Below are 22,003 nucleotides of genomic sequence, written 5' to 3'. Positions count from 1 at the left end.
TAATTCTCTTGCTTGCAAAATTCATTTTGCCTAAGGATTGATAACTATGCTTTTTCTTAGTAGTTACTGAATACCCTCCATGTTGTAGAGACTACATAAAAATAAAGCATCGCTTGCCACCTTTTTTTTTTTTTTTGCTTTATTTCTGAGAGGATAGAACAGTAAAGCCACTCCCAGAATGATTTATTTTCAAGAAAATGGAAATAATAAAACATGAAACAGTAGAGTTGTGTAAAATCCTATATTATGTATGAAATGCCTACTCTACAATTTAGTAAAAAGGATAACTGGTGACAGTCAAGAGTATTCTATATGAATATAAGAATTTTGATTCTGGTGTGGGTGGTAGTGATTAAGAACAAGGTTGGTAGTGTCAGAACATGACACTTTCCTCCTAGGTTTTGCTTGCAAAGTGCAGCCGCCTGTGTGGAGCCCCCCAGGGTCAGGGCCAGTCACCAAGCCAACCAAATAATAATGGTTGACACCAGATAGAAACCAATGACAAAACAAAAGATATTTGTTAAAGATAATTTTTACTTAAGTTACTGCTGAAATATTTTCTCACTATAGTTAGAAATGTGTCTCTCGTGGTCACTTAGACTTTATAACAATAAGATCATCTCAGTGTCTAGGAGGATCCCTACCCTCTTTAAGGAAGAGAAATACAACATGCATTTGATCATTTAATAGCAGATTTGGCTTATTCAAAAAGAGGGACGTGGGCTTCTCTGGTGGCGCAGTGGTGAGAGTCCGCCTGCCGATGCAGGGGACGCGGGTTCGTGACCCGGACTGGGAGGATCCCACATGCCGAGGAGCGGCTGGGCCCGTGAGCCATGGCCGCTGAGCCTGCGCGTCCGGAGCCTGTGCTCCGCAACGGGAGAGGCCATAACAGTGAGAGGCCCGCGTACCACAAAAAAAGAAAAAAAAAAGGTATTTATTAATTAATCAATACCTTATACCAGCAATGTATGAAATTATAGTTTTACCGCAGGCTTGACAAGCTGCTAATAAGACTATGTTACTCTTATTTGTGTTTATTTCATCCCTAGCAAGCTTGAAAATTTTTGCAAGTATTTGTTCACAATATTCTGCATGTGTGCTTGGTTCTAAATTTTTGTTGTTGTTTTCTTATCAATTGGATTATCTGTCCCAGCTCCAGTCTCAACCCCTCTCCTCACATTTATTGCTTCGTATAGGCTCCCATGATTCATTCAGTTACTGGGTAGACGAAAAGTCCCCAGTGGGGCCTGACCAAACCCCAGCTATCAAACGCCTCGCCAGGATCTCCTTGGTAAAGAAGCTCATGAAGAAATGGTCTGTGACTCAGAACCTGACATTCCGAGAACAGCTGGACGCTGGGATCCGCTACTTCGACCTGCGTGTGTCTTCCAAGCCAGGGGATGCCGACCAGGAAATCTACTTCATTCACGGGCTTTTTGGCATCAGGGTCTGGGATGGGCTGATGGAGATTGACTCGTTCCTCACACAGCACCCCCAAGAGATTGTCTTCCTGGATTTCAACCACTTCTATGCCATGGACGAGGCCCATCACAAACGCCTGATTCTCCGGATCCAGGAGGCCTTTGGGAACAAGCTGTGCTCAGCCTGCAGTGTGGAGAGTATGACGCTCCAGACGCTGTGGGAGAAGAAGAGCCAGGTAGGAGGGAACAGAGATTAGCTTCCAAGGGCAACAACGGAACTCTTTCTGCTTTTTCTGTGTCACCAGCTCTAAGGCAGCTCACTCCAGGGCTCTTGGGTCAGAAGGCATAGATTGTTTGGGATGATAAAGATCTGCACACCAGTTCATGGGCTCTAAGACGACTCCAAGGGCTCCCCTGGGCACAGCTGAACTGGGATTAACTTGTTTGGCAATGGCCTGGCCAGAACCAGCCCAAGGCAGAGTTGTGAAATAGGACCAGTTGGCCATTACCATTTTTCTGTCTCCCATTGTATCTGTTTTCACACTCCTAGTTCCCCTTAGGGATCATCTGTCCCATCCTGTCTTCAACTCAATATCAGATAATCCCTGCCAAATATTGTTTGATAGCATTAGCTGACAAAGGCACGTGAAGTGATTCATCTCAGAGGTGTTAGTTAACATTTTGAAAGGCCATCTCCACAGAGTTTGGGTCAGCGGGGAAGACAGTTAAGGAAGGAAGAACCCGCAAAGAGATCAAGGCTAGAGGAGCATCCCTAAGTTGAGAAGAGCCCCAAACCCAGACCCAGGAAGGACAGACTCAGGAAAAGGAGCGCGGGCCTCAGATATATTCTGTTCTGGTCCCAGAGGATGGTGGATAGTGAGAGAGGAGAGCTTCAGGAATGGTCAGCCTCCAATTTAGACTCTCTTTAAAAAAGAAAAAGCAAAAAAGTACCTTTCATTCACAGTTGCTCCCTTACTCATAGATGCATTAACCAAAGCATCTTAAAGAGGCAGTGATTTTTGAACTGAGGGAAGAGCTTTTAATTAGAAAGCAATTAAAGATTATTCCTTTGCAAATGTATGGTGAACACTAAGTACGTGCCGAGCTCCATTCTAAGCACTTGGGATAAATCAGTAAATAAAACAAAGATCCTTGCCCTAATGGAGATTTCATTCAGGTGGACAGAGATAGATCATAGATAATAAACATGATAAATACAGTATAGAGAATGTTAGAAGGTAATAAGCAATGGAAAAAGAAAGCCAGGCACAGTAAGGGGGAACCGGGGATCTATGGGTTGGAGGGTTGGTCACAGTTTTAAATGTGTTGATCAGGGTAGCCCTCATTGAAAAGATGACATTTGAGGGAGTGAATCTATTGGGGGAAGAGCTTTCCCAGCAGAGGAACCAGTCAGAGCAGAGCCCCAAAGCAGGAGGGTCCCTGACATGGTTGAGGAAAAGCAGGGGCCACGGGACTGGAGAGCAGAGCAGCGGACGAGGTCAGAGAGATAATGGTTGATCAGGGGGCCCTTGAAGGCACTGAAAGGACTTGGCTTTTACTCTGAGTGAGGAAGGTTCTGGGAGGGTTCTGAGCACAGGGTGTTGTGGCCTGACTTAAGTTTTGATGGTATCCCTCTGGTTACTAGGAAGAGCCCTGGAAAGACAGAAGGGAAGGACAGAAACCAGTGAGGAGAGTAGTGGGAAGTGGTCAGATTTGGAATCCACCAGAAGTTAGACCTAATAGCGTTTCCTAACTGTTGGGATGTGCGGATTCCAGGATGACTCCCAGGCTCGGCCTGAGTAAACACCAGGAAACAACCAGGGAAACACCAGGTGGTTTTGCACACCCGTGAAAGTGCTGAAGGTCTTTGAAGCTACGAAGACTAATGAGTTAACTCTTAGTATCTGTTAAGTTTTATCTAAGCTATTTTTCTTCACTAAAACTTTTGTAAGTGATATTTTGCCAAATATTTATCACACCCCTCCCCTAAACCTAAGTTTATATCTATTCAGACTCGCAGGTCAAATTTGGAGAGATTTGGGCTTCCCTGGTGGCGCAGTGGTTGGGAGTCTGCCTGCCGATGCAGGGGACACGGGTTCGTGCCCGGTCCGGGAAGATCCCACATGCCGCGGAGCGGCTGGGCCCGTGAGCCATGGCCGCTGAGCCTGCGCGTCCGGAGCCTGTGCTCCGCAACGGGAGAGGCCACGACAGTGAGAGGCCCGCGTACCGCAAAAAAAGAAAAAAAAAAATTTGGACAGATTTTTCCCCAGTGGAATCTCTCTCTTAAAATGCTAAATAATACTAGTAACAAGAGCAATAACACATTTATTGACCCTTTACAATGTACTAAGTACAGGGATTAACTCATTTAATCCTCTCAACAACACTATGACATAGGCTGTCATTATTATCCTCATTTTACAGATGAGAAAACTGAGGCAGGGAGCAATTAAGCACCTTGCCCAAGAGAACATTGTCAGTGAGCCACAAGGGCCAGGACTCAGTCACAGGCTGTTGGGCTCTACGAGTTCCCACAGCCTTCAATGCTCTCCCAGGGCTGTTCACACATCTTGGTGATCTTCACAACTAGTGTCATAGACGATGCTAATAAAAACACTTTCTCCTTATTCAAGAGCCCTATTATCAGAAGGTCTCAGAGGGTTAGCAGAATGGGAGACAGGGAAGATCCGTGAGAGGGCTTTTGAATACGAGGATTCAGGTAAGGTTAAATTTGAGTCTAGCTAAATTTATAAACAGGTATCTGTTATAGTTTTGTAATTTTATGCACAGATAGTATTCTGGATGGGCTGCCACATTGCATACTAAATCATTTAGAAATTTGCAAGAGAAACAGGTAATTTCAGGAATAATGAATCATGTGGACAGTGAATTTCTAGCAGAACAGTAAAGATCTGTTATAGTTTTTAAGTATGGGCTAATCTGTGTCATTCAACAACCAATACCCCTAAAATTATAAGGAAAGAGACTGTGATGATGTGTCAGAAAAAAGGAGCATGTCATCAATTTGAATTCCAGGATTTCCCTGCTCCCCTTCCTTTCCCAGAGGTTTCCCTGCTAAACCTCTTCTTAAAAGCTAGAGATCTCCAACAGAGCTCTCAATCATCTGCCCCCTGCTGGGGCAGTGCCATACTGGTGGTTAAACTTTAAATATTCATTATATAATGAACTGCCTTGCATGTAACCCCCAGAGTATTTTATTACTACAGTTTGATAGAAAAAAGTGTACTACCATTCAGTCACATTTCATGTACTCAATATGCAGTTATACCACAGCTCACAGGTATGTATTGGTATATTAGTGGTTATGAGTTTTGAGGGTACAGTGAATTGGAAGATTTCATCTACAACTTGGCAGTATTTAGAATCTTAATGAGAAGGTAAGAATATGTGCCGCTAGTAAACTCTAAGACAACTGACATACAATTACAAGGCAAAACTGCCTCAGACGTGCTGTATGAAAAAAAGGGTTTTGTAATCCATCAATTGAAAAATAGTACGTAGTATAAATCTGCATCCCAGGGGCCCCTGTAAAAGAATGATCAAAATAAGAAGAGGTCAATTAAAGAATAATTCTTAAAGGAAATGAGATTTTAAATCTGAGTCTCGAGAGAAAACCTGCATATGAATTGCTGAGCTGGAGGGAAGAATATCTCAGACAGAAAATACAGCAGAGCGAGGTCCGGAGTCAGATGCAAAACACAGGCCCTGGGCAAGACTTACTGCCCCCCAGAATTCTGTAGAATGAGGGCTGGTTTGCTAAGCCAAGCTCCTACTGTAAACAGAAATTCCCCCTATAACCTTTAGGATCAGATTACTTGAGAAGGCTCTTGAGGAAAGCCATAAAGCCCCTTTTGTAGAATGTGTCCTTTTTGCTCCTTCTCCAAGACTGAGTGAAGAACAGCGCTTTCCTTTCATCCCCTGACCCTCTGCTCAGGGGCCAGGCAGCATGGGAAATGGTCTGACAGGCCCTGTCGAAGGATCCCACAGCCTCCCGCCTTGCCCACAGTCCATCTCACAGCACAGCTTTTCACACTTACAGATGCTGGAGACCCCAGCCTTCCAAACTAGCCAGTTACAACGCCAGCAGGAAATCTTCCCCAATCTCCCAGGCAACCTGCTTACAATGAGCCTGTGATTAACCTCATTAACCCGTGTGTTTACCACCAACATCATTAGCAGGCAGTCAGACATTACTCAAAGCCATTAAAAGCAGCAAGAACAACTAGCCTGTTCAGTGCTTTGAGCCTGGTGCTCCCTAGCTCTAGGCCTTCAGGAGCAGTTAGGCTAAACGCACCCCGGAAACAAGACACACATTCAGAGCTCTTGCCCTTGGGTGCCAGGAGAATTATGCTGTGAGCCCAGCTATTCGAGGACTGCGGTCCACGGAGTGTAAATACACACAATGGACATTCCTCCAGGGAAGAATCGCTGGTACCCGCGAGGAGAAAAAACATAGTACTTCTGGAAACCTAAGCATCAGAGCTCTGAATTGGGACAATCGAAATAGCAATTCCCTGTCTCTCTGCTGCCTTCAGAAACTAATTAATGCCGTGGATGTGGCTTGCTAATTATTTGCAAAATCACTACCATCCTGAGAGGTCCCACTGGAGACCCATCCGGTACTCGAAGTCTTCCCTGCCTCACATAGCTCACTCCCTCCCTCTCCCGGGAAGGGCAGTTTCATTCAGAGTCAGCACGCGCAACTGAAAACCTACATCCTCCCAAATTCAGTTCAGTGTATTGATCTCAACCCAAGAGCTAAGGGTCAATTTCGTGAGCATAGGAGTCATAACTTATAGACAGGACTAACCGCTGAGGTTCTCCACCTGGGGTCCAGAGGTTCCCAAGGGGAGTGGGTTAGGGTAGAATTTAAGAAGTCTGTGAATTTGGATGGGAAAAGCACTACATACTGGCTTTTAACCTCTAACTGAATATCAGTATAACCACTGATTATGTGTGAGCAGTCACCCATGGCAGTGTCGGCAGTGTTGGCAGTGTCGGCAGTGTTGGCAGTGTTGGCAGTGTTGGCAACTCCCTATGACTTTGTCCCCACAGAAACCACAGATATTCATTTAGTGCAGATATCTTGAAATATTGTGTATACTCATCATTTACTCAAAATTATGGAACTTATTAGACTTAAAACAAAATATTTTTATTTAATGAGTTTATTATGAAGTGCATACATTAATTAATTTATTACAGATTTAATTATCATGTTGATAGCTATATTTCCATCTCATTGATTTTCTTTGTAATCCTATCTATTTTATTTTAGACATTCATTTAAAACCATCTGAGAAGGGGTTCAGGAGTTTACCATACTTCCAAAGGTGTTCATGACCCCCAAAACGTTAAAAACTTCAAGTCAGGCATATAGCAAGTGCTTAAATCTTTGCTTATTAATTTTTCTAAAAAAATATGTATATAAAAATTTTTGAATTTCCACGTATGTTTGTATGTGTGCGCCTTTCCTCCTAGCAATCCATCAGTGTGAAGCCGAGGAGTTAGCACTCAGCTTGTTCATGAAGTGCCCTCCTTTATCTGTTCTGAACGTTTCAGGTTCTCATCTTCTATCACTGTCCCTTCTACAAGCAATACCCCTTCCTATGGCCTGGAAAGAAGATCCCAGCGCCCTGGGCAAATACCACAAGTGTGCGCAAGCTCATCCTCTTCTTGGAGACCACGCTGAGTGAGCGCTCTCCCCACGGATCCTTCCACGTGTCTCAAGCGATCCTCACGCCCAGAGTGAAGACCATCGCCCGGGGCCTGGTTGGCGGCCTCAAGAACACGCTGGTCCATAGGTAAGAATTTGCTTCCTTTTCACAAGTGAGGGTTAAAAAAAAGTTTTTATCTTGATTCTCTTCTGAATAAACAGCAAACAGCAGTAAAACCATATACCTTGAAGATTTAAAATAACAAAACAAAACCCAAAAAACCTTATATTTGAAAAAGTTGTGTACTTGAGGTGTCTTGCATTAACCGTGGCCAAAGGATCTCTAAACACTCTGTTAAAAGGTACATATTATAACATAAATACCCTCTACATTTCAATATGGAGACAAAGCACTTTCGGCCACCACCAGTCCGTTCACGTCTGGCTGGAGATGCCATCATGTTCCTGCCCCTGCCCTCGAAGCTGGCCCAAGCACTCACTCTCTTAAGAAGCATTAAATGAGACTGCTGTGCCAGGCAGTAGGGATTCAGAGATGACCCTCCCAGGATTTAGGATGTCCTTTCTCCCTTCCTTAGTGACAGTGAGTCCTAAGAAGCAGCTCAGGATACCGCCTACCATGCCATAGCTTCAGATACTTCCTCGGAGCAGAACTGATCCTGACTGTACAATTAGGCAGGAGAAGCTCCAGAAACGTTGTGTTAGATGATGTTCGTTATCCTGGGCACCAATAAATGATAGGGGTCGTCAAGAAAAAGGATGGCTTGTGTATATGTACATGTATGTGTGTATGCCTATGCCTGTGTATAAAGGGAATGTTATAAATACATTTGGCTAATAGGGCATCCCTCACAATCCAAGCTGAGGAAACCAGTATGTTTGGATAACAAGGGATATTTACGAGAATCACTTTGGTTCCTGAGTTCCAGGTGCTGAGCACCAGAGTTCAGATAATGAAAGATTCATCAAAAAACGTGTCCCTGTCTATTTGGATAGTTTGGATATGACTTCTGGTAACAGGTGTTCACCTGGCAGGAGTTTGGATGACGAACTGAGAGCTTCTGATTGTGCTGGCCGTGAACAGAACCAGAAACCTCTTTCTGTGTGGCTCTACTAAGTCTTCACCGAATTACCTGTGCTTAACTTGGGAAAGAGAGTTTCATAAACCAAGACCAGAATCATGAACTTTCCTTTTTGTAGTACATGCTCATATATCCATACCATTTCCTCATGCCTTTGGTAAATTTGTAGATTAACATTATTTATTTATTTATTTATTCAGCGATGAACAGGAGCTAGGTCCAAAGACACAAGATGAATAATCTAGTCATTGCCCCCACAGACGTACATTCTATCGGGAAAAATAAACATGTAAATTTCTATGTAACACTGTGAAAATCACTATAATAAAGTCTGTGCAGAGAGCTGTACTTGTAAGGAAGAGGAAGTCTTTAAAAATAAGGATGTGTTATATCTGTATAGTGTATTCTGAATATAGAGCACCCTCTTGCAGATGATTTCATTAGGTTCTTAAAGTAAGCCAGCCTCCAGGAGGGCACGTTGTCTAAAGCATGTTATTGTCCCCACTTCAGATGGGCCCAATGAGGTTAAGTGACCCAGACCCCCAAAGCTGGTAAGAGTCAGTATTACATCCCATCCGTGGACTTCTGACTGTTGGACCATTGCTCCTTTCAGCATCCAAGCACTGACTTGTATGTAGCACATTTCAGTGCCCTGTTCCTTTCTGCTCCACTGGTCTGTGATTGTCTCACTAGCACCTGAATCCGGTCAGCTCTTACTGGCTACAATTCTGAACCCACAAAGTCACAATGCTTTTCATACTCGTGAGTTCCTGCATCTTTAATCTGGCTGCAGATGAAGCACAAGGCTCTTCCATTGAGAGGTAACGATGGCGCACGCGCCCAAAGTCCCAGCATCCTAGCACGCCAGAGCCTTAACCTGCTGGCTGCAAGCACACATCTGGGAGATTGGAAGGATACTGGGGCATCTCGCTGCCTGCTGGTCACAAGAATGTTACCGAGATGCATTAGGCTTCCTAGGCCTCCACATGAGCTGCTTTGGTCAAATTTGTTCCCAAACACCAGCACGACAGGTGGCTGTCATTTCCCCTGGGCTATTGAACAAGCGTGTTGACTTAAAAAATATATATGCGCAACGTGAGAGCTGCGAGTTAAGTTTTATTGGGGGCAGAATGAGGACTGAAGCTCAGGAGACAGCGTTTCAGATAACTCTGAGAAGCTGCTCCAAGGAGGCGAGGGGGGAAGCCAGTATACAGAGGAGCTTTGCAACAAAGGGCAGGTTGTCGGGAACGTCAGAAGATTATTGCTAATTAAAGAAAACCAGATATCTCAAGTTAAGGAATTTAGCGCTTTTCTATGTACGGAAGATGCAAGAGTCTTGGCTCACTGTAATCATTCCTTTGATATGCACCTCAGCCATCTGGGGCCAGTATCCTGACACATCCTGAGTTTCCTCAGGGCTCACCGCAGGGAGTGGCTGCAGTCTGGCGGGCTGCTAGATGGCAGGTATTCTTTTCAGCCCTGAGTTTCCTCGGCTCACGTTTGAGGGGTATAGTCATTGATGACTGTGACATCCTTTGTTTATTGACATGGCAGGAAATATTTCATTTCTCAAGCATATGGAAGAAGCAGTTGTCACAGGCCTTCCCTGAGAGCCAACACCCAGAAGGTCTGTCGTAAGGCACAAGGGGTGCTGTCAGACTGGTCCTGGGCACCAGTTATCAGCTTAACCGAGAGGAAAAGGCAAGGTATATTTTCCTATAAATGTAGTGGTGGTTTTCTCAGCAGGCAGTTAACCCCCCCTTCCCGCTAACTCTTAGGTCAACTTTGGACTTGTGATTTTGTTTGCTTGAAGCCATGAAAAATATATCCATTCTTATCTCCATTTCATTAAGATCTTCTTGTGAGTTTCTGTCTTGATCTTTCGTTTGGAACATATTTCTCTGTCTCCTCTTTTGCCTGACTCTCTGTGCCAACGACCTCCCCAGTCTTGAAGGAGTGACCTTGTGCAGGTGATGTCCCGAGGGCCCAGAGCTCGGGGCACAGGGGGTGTCCCCTGTGGTGCGCCTACCTGCTGCGGTGCAGGGGTAAAACATAGCCATTCTGACTGAATTTCTAAGGTAGTTTCCCCTAGATTCTTAGAAACCTTGCACTCCCACTGAAATCAAATGAAAGCAAATTTTGCCTAAGCCTGAGGGCACAGCAGCATGGGGCCGCAGAAGGGGACACAGACTGAAACCAGAGGCCCAAGATTGAAGCCTGACTTGGTTCCTGTTACGGACTGAATTGTGTTCCCTGGAATTTCACATGTTGAAGCCCTAATCTCCAGTACCTCAGAACATGGCTATATCTGGAGATAGGGCCTTTAAAGAGCTGGTAAACTTGGGCTTCCCTGGTGGCGCAGTGGTTGAGAGTCCGCCTGCCGATGCAGGGCACACGCGTTCGAGCCCTGGTCCGGGAAGATCCCACATGCCGAGGAGCGGCTGGGCCCGTGAGCCGTGGCCGCTGAGCCTGCGCATCCGGAGCCTGTGCTCTGCAACGGGAGAGGCCACAACAGTAAGAGGCCCGCATACCACAAAAAAAAAAAAAAAAAAAAGCTGGTAAAGTTAAAATGAGGCCATTCAGGTGGGCCCTAATCCAGTCTGACTGGTGTCCTTATAGGACGAGGAAATTAGGACACACAGAGACACTGGGGATGGGTGTGCACAGAGAGCAAACCCTGTGAGGACACAGGGAGAAGGTGGCCATGTGCACGCCAAGGAGAGAGGCCTCAGGAGAAACCAAACCTGCTGACACCTTGATCTTGGACTTCCAGCCTCTAGAGCTGTGAGGAAATAAACTTACGTTGTTTAAGCCACCCAGTCTGTGGCCTTTTCTTACAGCAGCCCTAGAAAATTAACACAGTGCCTTAGAAACAGACTACCTGGGCTTGCCTGGTTGTGCAGTGGTTGAGAATCTGCCTGCCGATGCAGGGGACACGGGTTCGAGCCCTGGTCTGGGAGGATCCCACATGCCACAGAGCAACTAGGCCCGTGACCACAACTACTGAGCCTGCATGTCTGGAGCCTGTGCTCCGCAACAAGAGAGGCCACGATAGTGAGAGGCCCGTGCACCACGATGAAGAGTGGCCTCCGCTCACAACTAGAGAAAGCCCTCGAACAGAAACAAAGACCCAACACAGCCAAAACTTAATTAATTAATTAATAAACTCCTACCCCCAACATCTTCTTTAAAAAAAAAACAGACTGCCTTTGACAAATTTCCTGAGGTCTCCGAGCTGTGGGTTGTCTTACCAGATAAGTGGGGTTAATAAAACCGCACAAGATTGTGGAGTCTTAACAGGGAAGCGTCTCCCACAGTGCCTGGCACAAGACAGGCATGCCATGCCCGTCCCTGCACTGGACCAGCCCTGCTCTCAGTGGGCCTTTAAGCCAGGGGGAAGTTTGTGAGCTGCTGCTCTGCAGCCCTTGGGATTCAGTGCCTCACGGCCCCACAGCAGTATCTGACTCAGCCGTCTGCACTGATCTCTTGGTAAAGAGGTCTTGGTGAAGAGGTCTTGGTGAAGAGGGCTTGGTGAAGGCCAAGAGTTAAGAGAATAGAGCGGCCCCTGCTCAGTGGGTTCTGCATTTCCTCGTTATTCGATCCTTGTGTGCAATCCTGCTTATTTGATCCTTGCCCTGGGGAAGGCTGACACGAGAACCCGAAGCTGACACAGAGCTCTTTGTCACGGAGAGGACACCACAGGTGCTCGCCTTTCCCTCTGCTCGGCCTCCAGGCCTCCAGGGGTCCTCCACGGGCTGGCTCTGGCTGGAGTCGGCTGGAGGTGCCTTGACCAAACCTTTCATTCTCATTTCCCCGTGATGACCAGAAGGTGGTGCCAGAGTCTCATACTTAAACGTGGATCAGCGGATTTTTTAAAAGGAGGCTGAAATGCATCAGGCTCAGGGCTGCTGTGGCCTTCGTGTGGGCCCCTCTGTGTTCCAGGTCTTTGTCTCCAAGGGATGACTGCATTTGTGACCCTTCCCTCTCAGGACACAGTTTGTCACCTAAGCAGCAGGATATGACCACTTTAGGAAGTTTTCTTACCCCCACCCCCAAATCTCTACCATTTATGATTCCTTCTCTGGTCCCCAACACTTACAGAGTACTTATTATATCCCAGGCCCTCTTCTAAGTACTTTACACATATTACTTTATTTAATTCCCCCAAATCTATATGAAGTTTTATTATTATCCCCATTTTACAGGGGGAGAGACTGAGGCAGAGAAACTGAATAGGTTATGGTCAAATCAAGGGTACTACTAAATTGTCAGGAACCCCAGTTAAGAATGGAAGTACCCCTGTGATATTGGCTTATTACGTCATAATTAGCTATGAATATAAAAATGCAAATCAATTTGTGAGATGTGTTTTAGCCCATGGCTGATCATAGAGTCTGCTGAGCGAGGGAAGAGACCCAGGACTGATTACAGTTGTCATGATGAAAGGAAAAGAAAGTGGAGAAGGACAAAATGCTTCAAGGCCTTGCCAGGGTTGCCTAGAGAGAGACTGAGAAGTTGAATGTACACTCAGAGGAGGGAAGACAGCTTCAGAGGCACAAGGTGGGGAGAAGATGACAACCAAGGACAGTGTTACCAAAAGCAGAGAAAGGGGCCATTAAGAAATAAACTTAGCTTATTTTCAGTTTTTACCCAGAGAAAATCCTTCCTAAAAACAACCTCCAGTCTCTTAACCAAAACATAAGCCCTGGTTTGTGTCTTCCTTATAGCATCCTCAATGTCGCAAGTATTTAGTGAGCTATTGTCACCATGATGCAAAGCTGAGTACTTCATTACTCCCTCCTCTATACCACCCGTGGTATTTTACACTTACTACTAATATAGGAACTATCACATTAAACTGTCATCGTTTGTTTACATCTCTGAATTGTGTGCTTCTTTGGATCACATTCTGGCTTTCACATAGAAATTATAACATGAGACTGACAGACTGCATTTGTAAGACAACTGAGCAAGCATTGGTCCAATAAGAAGCCACACGTGCTGCTGGAATAACTGTATATCCATATGGCAAAAGTGAACCTTGGCCCCTGCTTCACACCATGTATAAAAATTAACTTGAGATGGATCCTAGATCTAAACATAAAAGCTAAAATTATAAAACAGGAAAGTATCTTGTGACTTGGGAGTAGGCAAAAGTTTCTTAGACAGGTCACAGAAACCATAAAAGAAAAAAAAGATAAATTAGACTCCATCCAAATTAAGGAATTCAGCTCACCAAAATATGCCATTGAGAAAATTAATAGGCAAGCTACAGGTGGGGATAAAATATTCAAAAAGCTTATCTGACAAAAGGCTAGTATCCAGAATATATAAGTAACATCTACAACTCAACAATTAAAGGAAAAAGAGCAAAAGAGAGAATGGGTAAAGGAACTGAGCAGATGCTTCCCAAAGAAGATACACAAATGGCCAATAAGTACATGACAAACTGCCCAACATCATTAGTGATCAGAAAAATGCAAACTAGAACACTGTGAGATAACTTTACACATCTGCTAGAACAGCTAAAATTAAAAAGATTTATAGCACCAAATTTAAGAGAGGATGTGAAGCAAACAGAACTCGCATACTTTGTTCATGGAATGTACAATGGAACGACCTCTTTGGATAAAGATCTGGAAATTTCTTATAAAACCAAATGTAAACCTAACATATAATAAAACAACTTCACTCTTTGGTACTTACCCAAAAGAAATGAAAATAAATGTCCACAAAAAAGACTTGTATAAGGATGACCATAACAGCTCTATTCATAATATCCAAAAACTGGAAACAGTCCATTTATCCATCAATAGGAAAATGGATAAATTACAGTATATTCATACAATGGAATACTATCCAATGACTAAAAAAGAGAACAAATTGCTGATGCATGCAACAACATGGATGAATTTCAAAACCATAATGCTGAGTGAAAGAGCCTCACACACAAGAATGCACATTGCATGGCTTATGTGTAATTCTAGACCAGGCAAATTTAATCTGTGTTTTCTTAAAAACAACAATAACAACAACAGTATAATTATTGCCTCTGGAAGAATGGGGGCAGGGATCGATGGGAAAGGTGAATGCAGAACCTTCTGGGGTGCTGGTAATGTTCTATACCTTGAGATGGGTATGGGTTATATATATACATTTGTCAAAACTCAACCAGTGTTCACTTAAGCTGTGTGCACTTTACTGGGTATAAACATCACGTCAAAAGGGAAACAGGTTGAAAACAAATACTGAACCCTAGATCTGCATGCTGAGATACTGAGGGGAATGTGTAATAGATGTTTGCAGTTGGAATTTGTCAAAAATATAAGCTGGATTGATGCCCAGATATATGGTAAGCAAGTATAGTAAAATGTTAGTGGTAGAATCTAGATGGTGGACATGCTCACTGTAAATTTCTTTCAGTGTTGCGATATGTTTGAAAAGTTTCATGATAAAATTTCGTGGTACAAAAAAATTAAAGAACTCACCAATAATTAGCCTCTTGATCTTAGTTTTTCAAGATCCTGTTGACATGGTATGTCTTTGGTGATTGAGGCGAAGAATTTCTTCTTCCAGCACAGAAACCCTAAAAGTACAGTTCTCTAATGGACTAGACATCACTCTGTCCCTGAAAAAGATTTAAGCTTAAAGGGACAAATTTGGTGTCCCTTTATGACACCATGAGCTTATGCCTCTGTTGATACGCTTTTGTTACATTAACAGAAATGTTTTCTTTCCCGTTTCTAAATGCTGCTCTCTGTTCTCTCTTGCCCCAACACTCTCCTGTGTAGGAATCTTCCTGCCATCCTGGACTGGGTGAAGACTCAGAAGCCTGGAGCCCTGGGTGTCAACATCATCACGTCTGACTTCGTGGACCTGGTGGACTTTGCCACAGCTGTCATTGAATTGAATGACCTCCTACAGGAGGATAGAGCTTTGGCTAAATGCTGATTTAACTTGTTATTTAACTTAATATTGAAGTTGTTGATCCAGGCTAGAGTTCTGAAGGGTTTCTTGTTAAGTTGGCCCCTGGGCAGTGATGGTGAAGGGAGTCAGAGGAGGGGATATTTTTTTTTCCCCTCCTCACAGGGCCATTTGGATAAAATTACAGGGCTTTTAATTGCATTTTTCCCAAATGAGACTTTGTAAAAACTTAAGTCCGAGGGAAGAAAGCTTGTTTCATGTGATCAAGGTCAGCATCTCCCCAACGGCATATGATGTTGAATATAATATGGAAGTGGGGTTTCCAGGTTCCACTGGGGTATTGAGTGTCCCCTAATTGGCCCAGTTCCCTGTTGTCTTCTGGGATGTTGTGTTTGAGGCAGAGAGAAGGCTGAAGCAGAAGGGCATTCCTGATCCAAAGGAGGGCTCGTGGCAGGTGTGGACTGCCCTGTGCGGTGGCTCTATCACCAGCCTGGGGCTCTGAGGGGAGAAAGGCCAAGCACCAGTTTTCTCTAAGCGTGTTAAACGTCACCACTTCTTCCCCAAGAGTAAGACGTATTTATCACCAAGCTATTTCAGCCACAAGCCGTCTTGCAGTGCTTGTGCTGGTAATTGGTCATCTTCATTCTTTAGACAAACCGTGCGTACTGTCCTCGGTATCAGAAACAAGTGGGTTTGGAGCTGTTCTGTAACTCCTTGAAAACAAGACTACCTCGGGGACATTTAAGATGATGGTGTGTCATCCCGTGAGAAATACACAGTGTTGGAACACTTCCAGTTTGTGTCTTGATTGTTCTCCTTTCTGCAGGTTGTTTTGAGCCTACTAATCACCACTGAAGGAGGGCTTTGAAACTCAAGAGGGGATTTTTTTATTATTATTGAGAAGAGGTGCTTATCTATAAAGAGCCCTCTTGTGTTTTATTTATTTATTTATTCTTTTATTTATTTATAGGTTAAGTATCTTCAGTGCTTCTTACCTCAAGATCACTCACAAAGGAGCTTCCTGAACTTTTCTCACCCAGGCCAGATGCTGCCACGGTCCTCCTCCCCTCCACAGGACCACGCATCTCAGGACCATGAGCGACCTCTGACTCTACTATAGATGCTGTAGACGTCCTGCCCCCCACCCCAGCCCATCACGCTGGGGACGGTGTTCGTGTGTGGGTGTGGTCCAGACCCGAGAAGCCACTATCAAGCCGTGCACTGGAACAGAAGATGAAATGGGTCATGAAGAGCTCTCGGTTTTTAAGGAAAACCCTCTAGAAGAGCGATGAAAAGGAAGGTGCTAGAAAGAACACTGGCCACGGGAGTGTGTGTACTTCAGTGCTCCTCAGAACTCTCTGAGAATCCCTAAGGAAGTGTCGTCTTCTGGATCCTTAAGGCTGAAAGATAACACGGAATCCCGGACGGCTGTGTGCCTTTATACAGATGGTTGGACCACCTCCCAGCAGCTTCCCACACCTGTTCTCCGATGCTCATGGCTGGATTTTGCATGTTGCCTGCCGTGGGGGTGTCCTAGCTGAGCTGCTAAGAGCACATGCACACCCCCGACACTTGGTCTTCCAGCCTTTACATTGCTTAAAGTAATTTAAGCCCCAGCCGAGGACGTCACAACGCAAAGGCCTCTGGTTTAACTGTTCCTTCTCTTGCATTTGAATCCCTCTCCAGAGATGGTTCTGGGATTTTATTGTCAGTTTTTTGAGGGCCTTCTCTGGAAAGGAGTGAGAAAGTGAGTACCCTCACTTTCTTAATTTTCCTTCGATTCTGATATTAAACTGCAGTGACAAGCTCTGAAATTCCCTAGCCTACCCTCAGGGTTTTATTTGTGTTGTCATTATTTCATTTTTGTCTTGATTTTAATACTTGGTCAGTTGCTAGGGGCTAGATCATTTCCCTACTTCAAGCCCTTTGTTACTTGGCAAAGAGATATGGAGGCAAGAGGAGAATTATTCTGCTCTGTTTTACTTGAGCCTTAGCTTTGCCCAGACGCTTGGTGCTATGAGGCCAGGTGTGTTGACAGGTATCTACACAGGATGCCAGTGACACCCAAGGGCTGCTGACTTTTCAGTGAAATGTTTACTTGATTTTCTCCTTTAGTGTTAAAATATATCGTTGCACTTCACTTGGGTTGTAACATTTAAGTGCACCTCGATGTTCATGACGAAAAAGCACAGAAAACCACACCAAGGTCGCACGCATGGAGTCTTGCTTTTTGTGGAGGGGCCAGGCACTCACTCCTTCCTGCTGCTTTGGGTTGCCAGCCTGGCCTGCATTCTGAAATTCTGCACAGGAGTTCTGGAAGATAGGAGGAAGATTATTTACAGTTCACCCTTGGTAAACACCCCTGAATTGGCAGAATTTCTGCCCCAAGACAAAGTTGCTTAATATATTGTAAAGGATGTGTGTGTTCTGCTCCTTGACCTCAGGCCAAGCAGGAGACTCAGTGATGGGACCGGGGGAAGAGACACTTTAGGTCTATGACTCATTCTGCAACTGCCAACAATAAAAAATTGTGACCTGATCACATCGCTTATTCTCACAAGGTCTTGGGATTTTTTGGATCAAACAAGGCTATCATATTTGCTCAGAATGAACTTCAAGATCAGTGAAAAAGCTACTTGATTGAGCAAAAGAGGACTTTAGTTTCACAGGATTTGGGGCCACATTTATTCTGAAATGTAGACTGAGATTTTCTTGGGCTCCCAGGACCACTTCCCACATGGCCACACCTCCATGGCTTCATGGCAAAGGGGACAGTCACAGGTTGCAGTTAGAGTAGAGCAGTGTTTAAAGGCTTGAACTTTGAGCCTTTTAGAGGTACCACTGTGGTTTCATCGGTACAGAAGATATTCTTAGGATTGGAGAAAGAGGTCAAGATGGAATTGATGGAAGGGAATGATAAATTATTGAATATTAAACTTTAAATTAATGGCAGATCTAAAAGGGTTATGCCAAAAATATTACGTATTTGCTGTATGAGACTCTATAGTAATTAAGTGTAATTATTTTCCTTAGTGCTGAGTCCAGACCCCTGCATTCTTGAGAACAGTTAAGCCATAGCCCCAACCCAGGATTTTATATAAACGCAAACAAAAACACAAGATCTGAGCCCAGGTAATGATCACCCTTAAGAATCCTACTTCTTCTAACATGACCTTATATTCTCATCGAAAAGTTTATATTTCTAGGGGCTTCCCTGGTGGCGCAGTGGTTGAGAGTCCGCCTGCCGATGCAGGGGACACGGGTTCGTGCCCCGGTCCGGGAAGATCCCACATGCCGCGGAGCGGCTGGGCCCGTGAGCCATGGCCGCTGAACCTGCGCGTCTGGAGCCTGTGCTCTGCAACGGCAGAGGCCACAACAGTGAGAGGTTTGCGTACCACAGAAAAAAATGTTTATCTTTCTGTTCAATAAGACAATGTAGTGGAGCATTCTGGAAATAAATGCATTTCATGGTGGGTCAGGATTTTCTACTTTCATTTATTCTGAAGTGCTGCCCACAGAGATATTATTATTACATACAATCCAGCTAGGGGGCTTAGTGCTAAACTAAAGGTGGAGAAACAGAAGAGATTAAGCCTGAGACGAAACTTTTGCTTCCTAGGAAGCAAAAGCGTGATACAAATTTAGGCCATCTTACAAAATTAGTTCATGCCACAGATGAAGTTTCTGTAATGGCCTTCATTGGCTAATTGCAGACTTTCGCTGATAGGTTCTGGGAAATGGAACGGGCTAATGATGGGAACACAGCCATGAGACCCCCCCCCCCCCCCCTTGCAGAGCAGAGAAGCGATCCTGGACTAAATCTGCCTTGGGTCTTTCATCTGGAATAAAAATGCTGTCTGATGTTTTGCAAACCACACTCAACTAGCTCCCCCAAAACATCAGGTCCCTAATAATTAGGTTAAATGCCTGTGTGCAGAGCGTGTAGAGGGGCAGTAGTCTTCCTTGTGTGAGATGTGTAGAGATGTGTAGAGAGCTCATTTATCAAGAGAGTGGCTTAGGACGACAGACTTGTCCACCAGTGGCACCTTTAGTGACCCGTCAAATGAGATGAGTAGGGCTGAAAGCAATATCTGAGCTAGGGAGGTGAGCTTTCCCAAATACATGCTAAATAGTCACGTTATGCCAAAAGGCAATAAATAGAAACTGAAAACATAAAACGTCCAAACTGACAGGAAGTTTATATTGTATGGCATAGAACGTGGCTGTCCCCCTAAATTCCGCCAACTTCCCTGTACATCTATCTCGCCCCTCTGCCTCAGACTGCTTCCTAATATCTGCTACCAGAGCTGTGTCAACTCAGATGTTGCCTTGGGACACACAGGAGTGAACTGATTGGGTGATAAGTGAATTAGCTGGAAACTTTACCCTTAATTCCAAATGATAGTGAACAGCTCTTTACTGCTCCGAGAGCTCCACTGTCCCCTTATCCTCTGGCTTCCCCAGAGTCCTACTAGAAATAATGACACTAATGGCACTGTCATCACTGAATTGGCCCTAAACCAGGGGAATAGTGGACAAAATGCTATTGATGTTGTTGGCACAGTCTTAGACACTAAAAGTATCCTAAGATAACGCTCTCTATCCTGCAGTGGATATAGTGTTCTAGTCTTTTCTCCAACAAAACTTGTTCTTAGGACTTTTCAAACTTGTTTCTAAGCCTCATAGTTTGGATAAAATATTTTCCTTCCCTTCACTGGGAATCCAATCCCACAGTCTACTGAGTAACCCCCATCAATAGTCTAGAGGCATTTTCCATATCTTTCCCTCTCATCTCCGTCATGGAATATACCACTGCCTCCTCTTGTCTCCTGGTCACCCTTGACCAGCTGCTGATTACTGTTAATCACAGGATGCTGGCGAAACTTACAATAAAAAGCACATACATTCAATGATGTGCAAATGCACTCTTACCACAGTGGTTTTTGCACCTTACTCTCCTCAAAGGCATTATTCTGCACCCCTACTCGAACCCCATCAATAGAACTTTACCTGATTGGACCCCAGACCTGGGGCCAGTACTTCATTCAAATAGTTGGGGCTTGTCACAAACTCTGAGCCCAACGAGAAGCACAGCATTTTGAAAAGTCAAATAAGCCTTCCGTAGCTTTGTACATTTGCAGTTTTACATTTGTTATTAGGTTAGAGCACTAATAACACTTCAGTCATAAATCTATCCTATCAATATGATAAATCTTAGAACATATTCTAGAAACAGTGGTACCTTACTGCTATTATACTTACTAATTTCCACCCTAATGGTAATAAGTATTACGTGCAGATCATGTATGCATTATTTGTATTGTGTATATGCCAACTGTAATCATTAACCTCACTGATTAGAAGGTACAGAGATTGTCAAAGTGAAAATAAATCTTGGTCAATTCAGATGATAATGTGAACCTGATAAATGCTCTGTTAGATATTATATTTTGTTCTTTATGCTTGTTTTATATGACAATGCATGCTGTTTGCTAAGTAAAAAAATAATACATTACACCAATTTTTAAGGTTAGAATGAAAATTTTACATATATGCTGCTTGATACTCTGAAATGCATTTTGTGGCATAATTATCTTATTCATATGCATTTCACATGGCTTTTTTTCCCCCTAGGAAATAATTGTTCAAATATATCTCTCTCCATCTTTCTGGTAACCTGGATTAAACTGCTTAATTCAACCTAAAACATTGTAAAGCCAGAGTACCTCATTTTAACTGTGAAAAAAGTTTAGTAGATATGATGACATGATATCTTTTCTTGTATTTGATTTGAACTACCTAAATAGGCTTAAACCTAATAATAAATATAAAACTTTGGCAGGCACTTTTCCTTTGTTGGTATGCAAATTTTATTATTGGCCCACTTCTAATTTTGTTTTAAAAAGTTACAGACTCAACGTCAATAAAATACCTGATTGGGCTTCCCTGGTGGCGCAGTGGTTGAGAGTCTGCCTGCCGATGCAGGGGACACGGGTTCGTGCCCCGGTCCGGGAAGATCCCACATGCGGCAGAGCGGCTAGGCCCGTAAGCCACGGCTGGGCCACTGAGCCTGCTCGTCTGGAGCCTGTGCTCTGCAACGGGAGAGGCCACAACAGTGAGAGGCCCGCGTACTGCAAAAAAAAAAAAAAAAAAAAAAGCCTGATTATAGTATATTGGATGAAGACCCTCTCAGCTTTGTCTCACACATACTGGAATTAGTTGCACAGGCCTGCGATTCCCAAAATGAGCTGTGCATGAAATGTACACAGTCTTGTCACCCATGCTTTTCCAAGCTTCACCCTCAGCACTTCAGCTGTCTGCACTAGGCTTAGGCTCGATCCTACTTACATTCATGGTCTCATTTGACCAACACCTCTGGCCCATGTTACTCTGAGTGGTCACCAAATGCCCAGAAATAGAACAACGTGGAGATTATGTGTTGAGCATACAAGGAATAAATAAAAGTGGGCCTACAGTTTCTGCTGGCAATGAAGATTTCAATATTCTCCTCATTCCTAATTCTTTTTAATAGAGTATCTGAGGCCACTTAGTTTTGGTGAATTTCTCTTTTTGCCCTATCCCCTACAAAAATAATGAGTTGAGGTGAAAGTCCCGTTTATGAATTTAGCAGAAATCAAATTAATTCTAAGTAATTATTCATTTCATATAGTTGAATGTTAGAACAGGTAATTAGGGATAATTATATTTCTATTCAAGTTATCATAGCAAGTGAAGAACATAGTCATAGTCAGAATTTTCTGCCTGTGTTTTTAGTTATTGTGTAGTAAGTCTACCATACTGTACTTTGGTTGGCTTTGATAAGTACCATTTCCAGTCATTTCCATTTGGTTTTAATAAAAAAACAACATAATGTAGATAGG

At 43.9% G+C, this 22,003-nt stretch overlaps 1 protein-coding gene and 1 long non-coding RNA gene across 3 annotated transcripts in view; one reads left to right on the top strand and one right to left on the bottom strand.

The window, feature by feature from the left end:
- PLCXD2 (phosphatidylinositol specific phospholipase C X domain containing 2) overlaps positions 1 to 21,065 on the top strand; it is a 49,458-nt gene extending 28,393 nt beyond the window's left edge. The window contains exons 2-5 of one of the 2 annotated variants that reach the window (XR_010943746.1): positions 1,197 to 1,657; positions 7,005 to 7,246; positions 14,990 to 15,390; positions 16,093 to 21,065. Coding sequence is in view for 1 of the 2 variants with exons in the window: in XM_067738939.1 (XP_067595040.1) it covers positions 1,197 to 1,657; positions 7,005 to 7,246; positions 14,990 to 15,149 (863 nt within the window). In the remaining variant the exon portion in view is untranslated. Of the gene's footprint in view, positions 1 to 1,196; positions 1,658 to 7,004; positions 7,247 to 14,989 lie in introns of both variants that reach the window. The other variant, XM_067738939.1, reaches the window with a different exon arrangement.
- Positions 1,268 to 21,726, bottom strand: LOC137225231 (uncharacterized). Its single transcript, XR_010943747.1, has 3 exons — positions 21,055 to 21,726; positions 13,905 to 17,435; positions 1,268 to 1,636 (listed from the first exon to the last, which is right to left on the bottom strand). It is a non-coding gene; the product is annotated as an uncharacterized lncRNA (long non-coding RNA).
- Positions 21,727 to 22,003: the final 277 nt, after the last annotated feature.

This window comes from Pseudorca crassidens, chromosome 5 (genome assembly GCF_039906515.1).
Source record: "Pseudorca crassidens isolate mPseCra1 chromosome 5, mPseCra1.hap1, whole genome shotgun sequence".
Lineage (NCBI taxonomy): Eukaryota > Metazoa > Chordata > Mammalia > Artiodactyla > Delphinidae > Pseudorca > Pseudorca crassidens.
The sequence above is the reverse complement of the archived record's forward strand: the minus strand, read 5'-3'. Positions and strand labels throughout refer to the sequence as shown.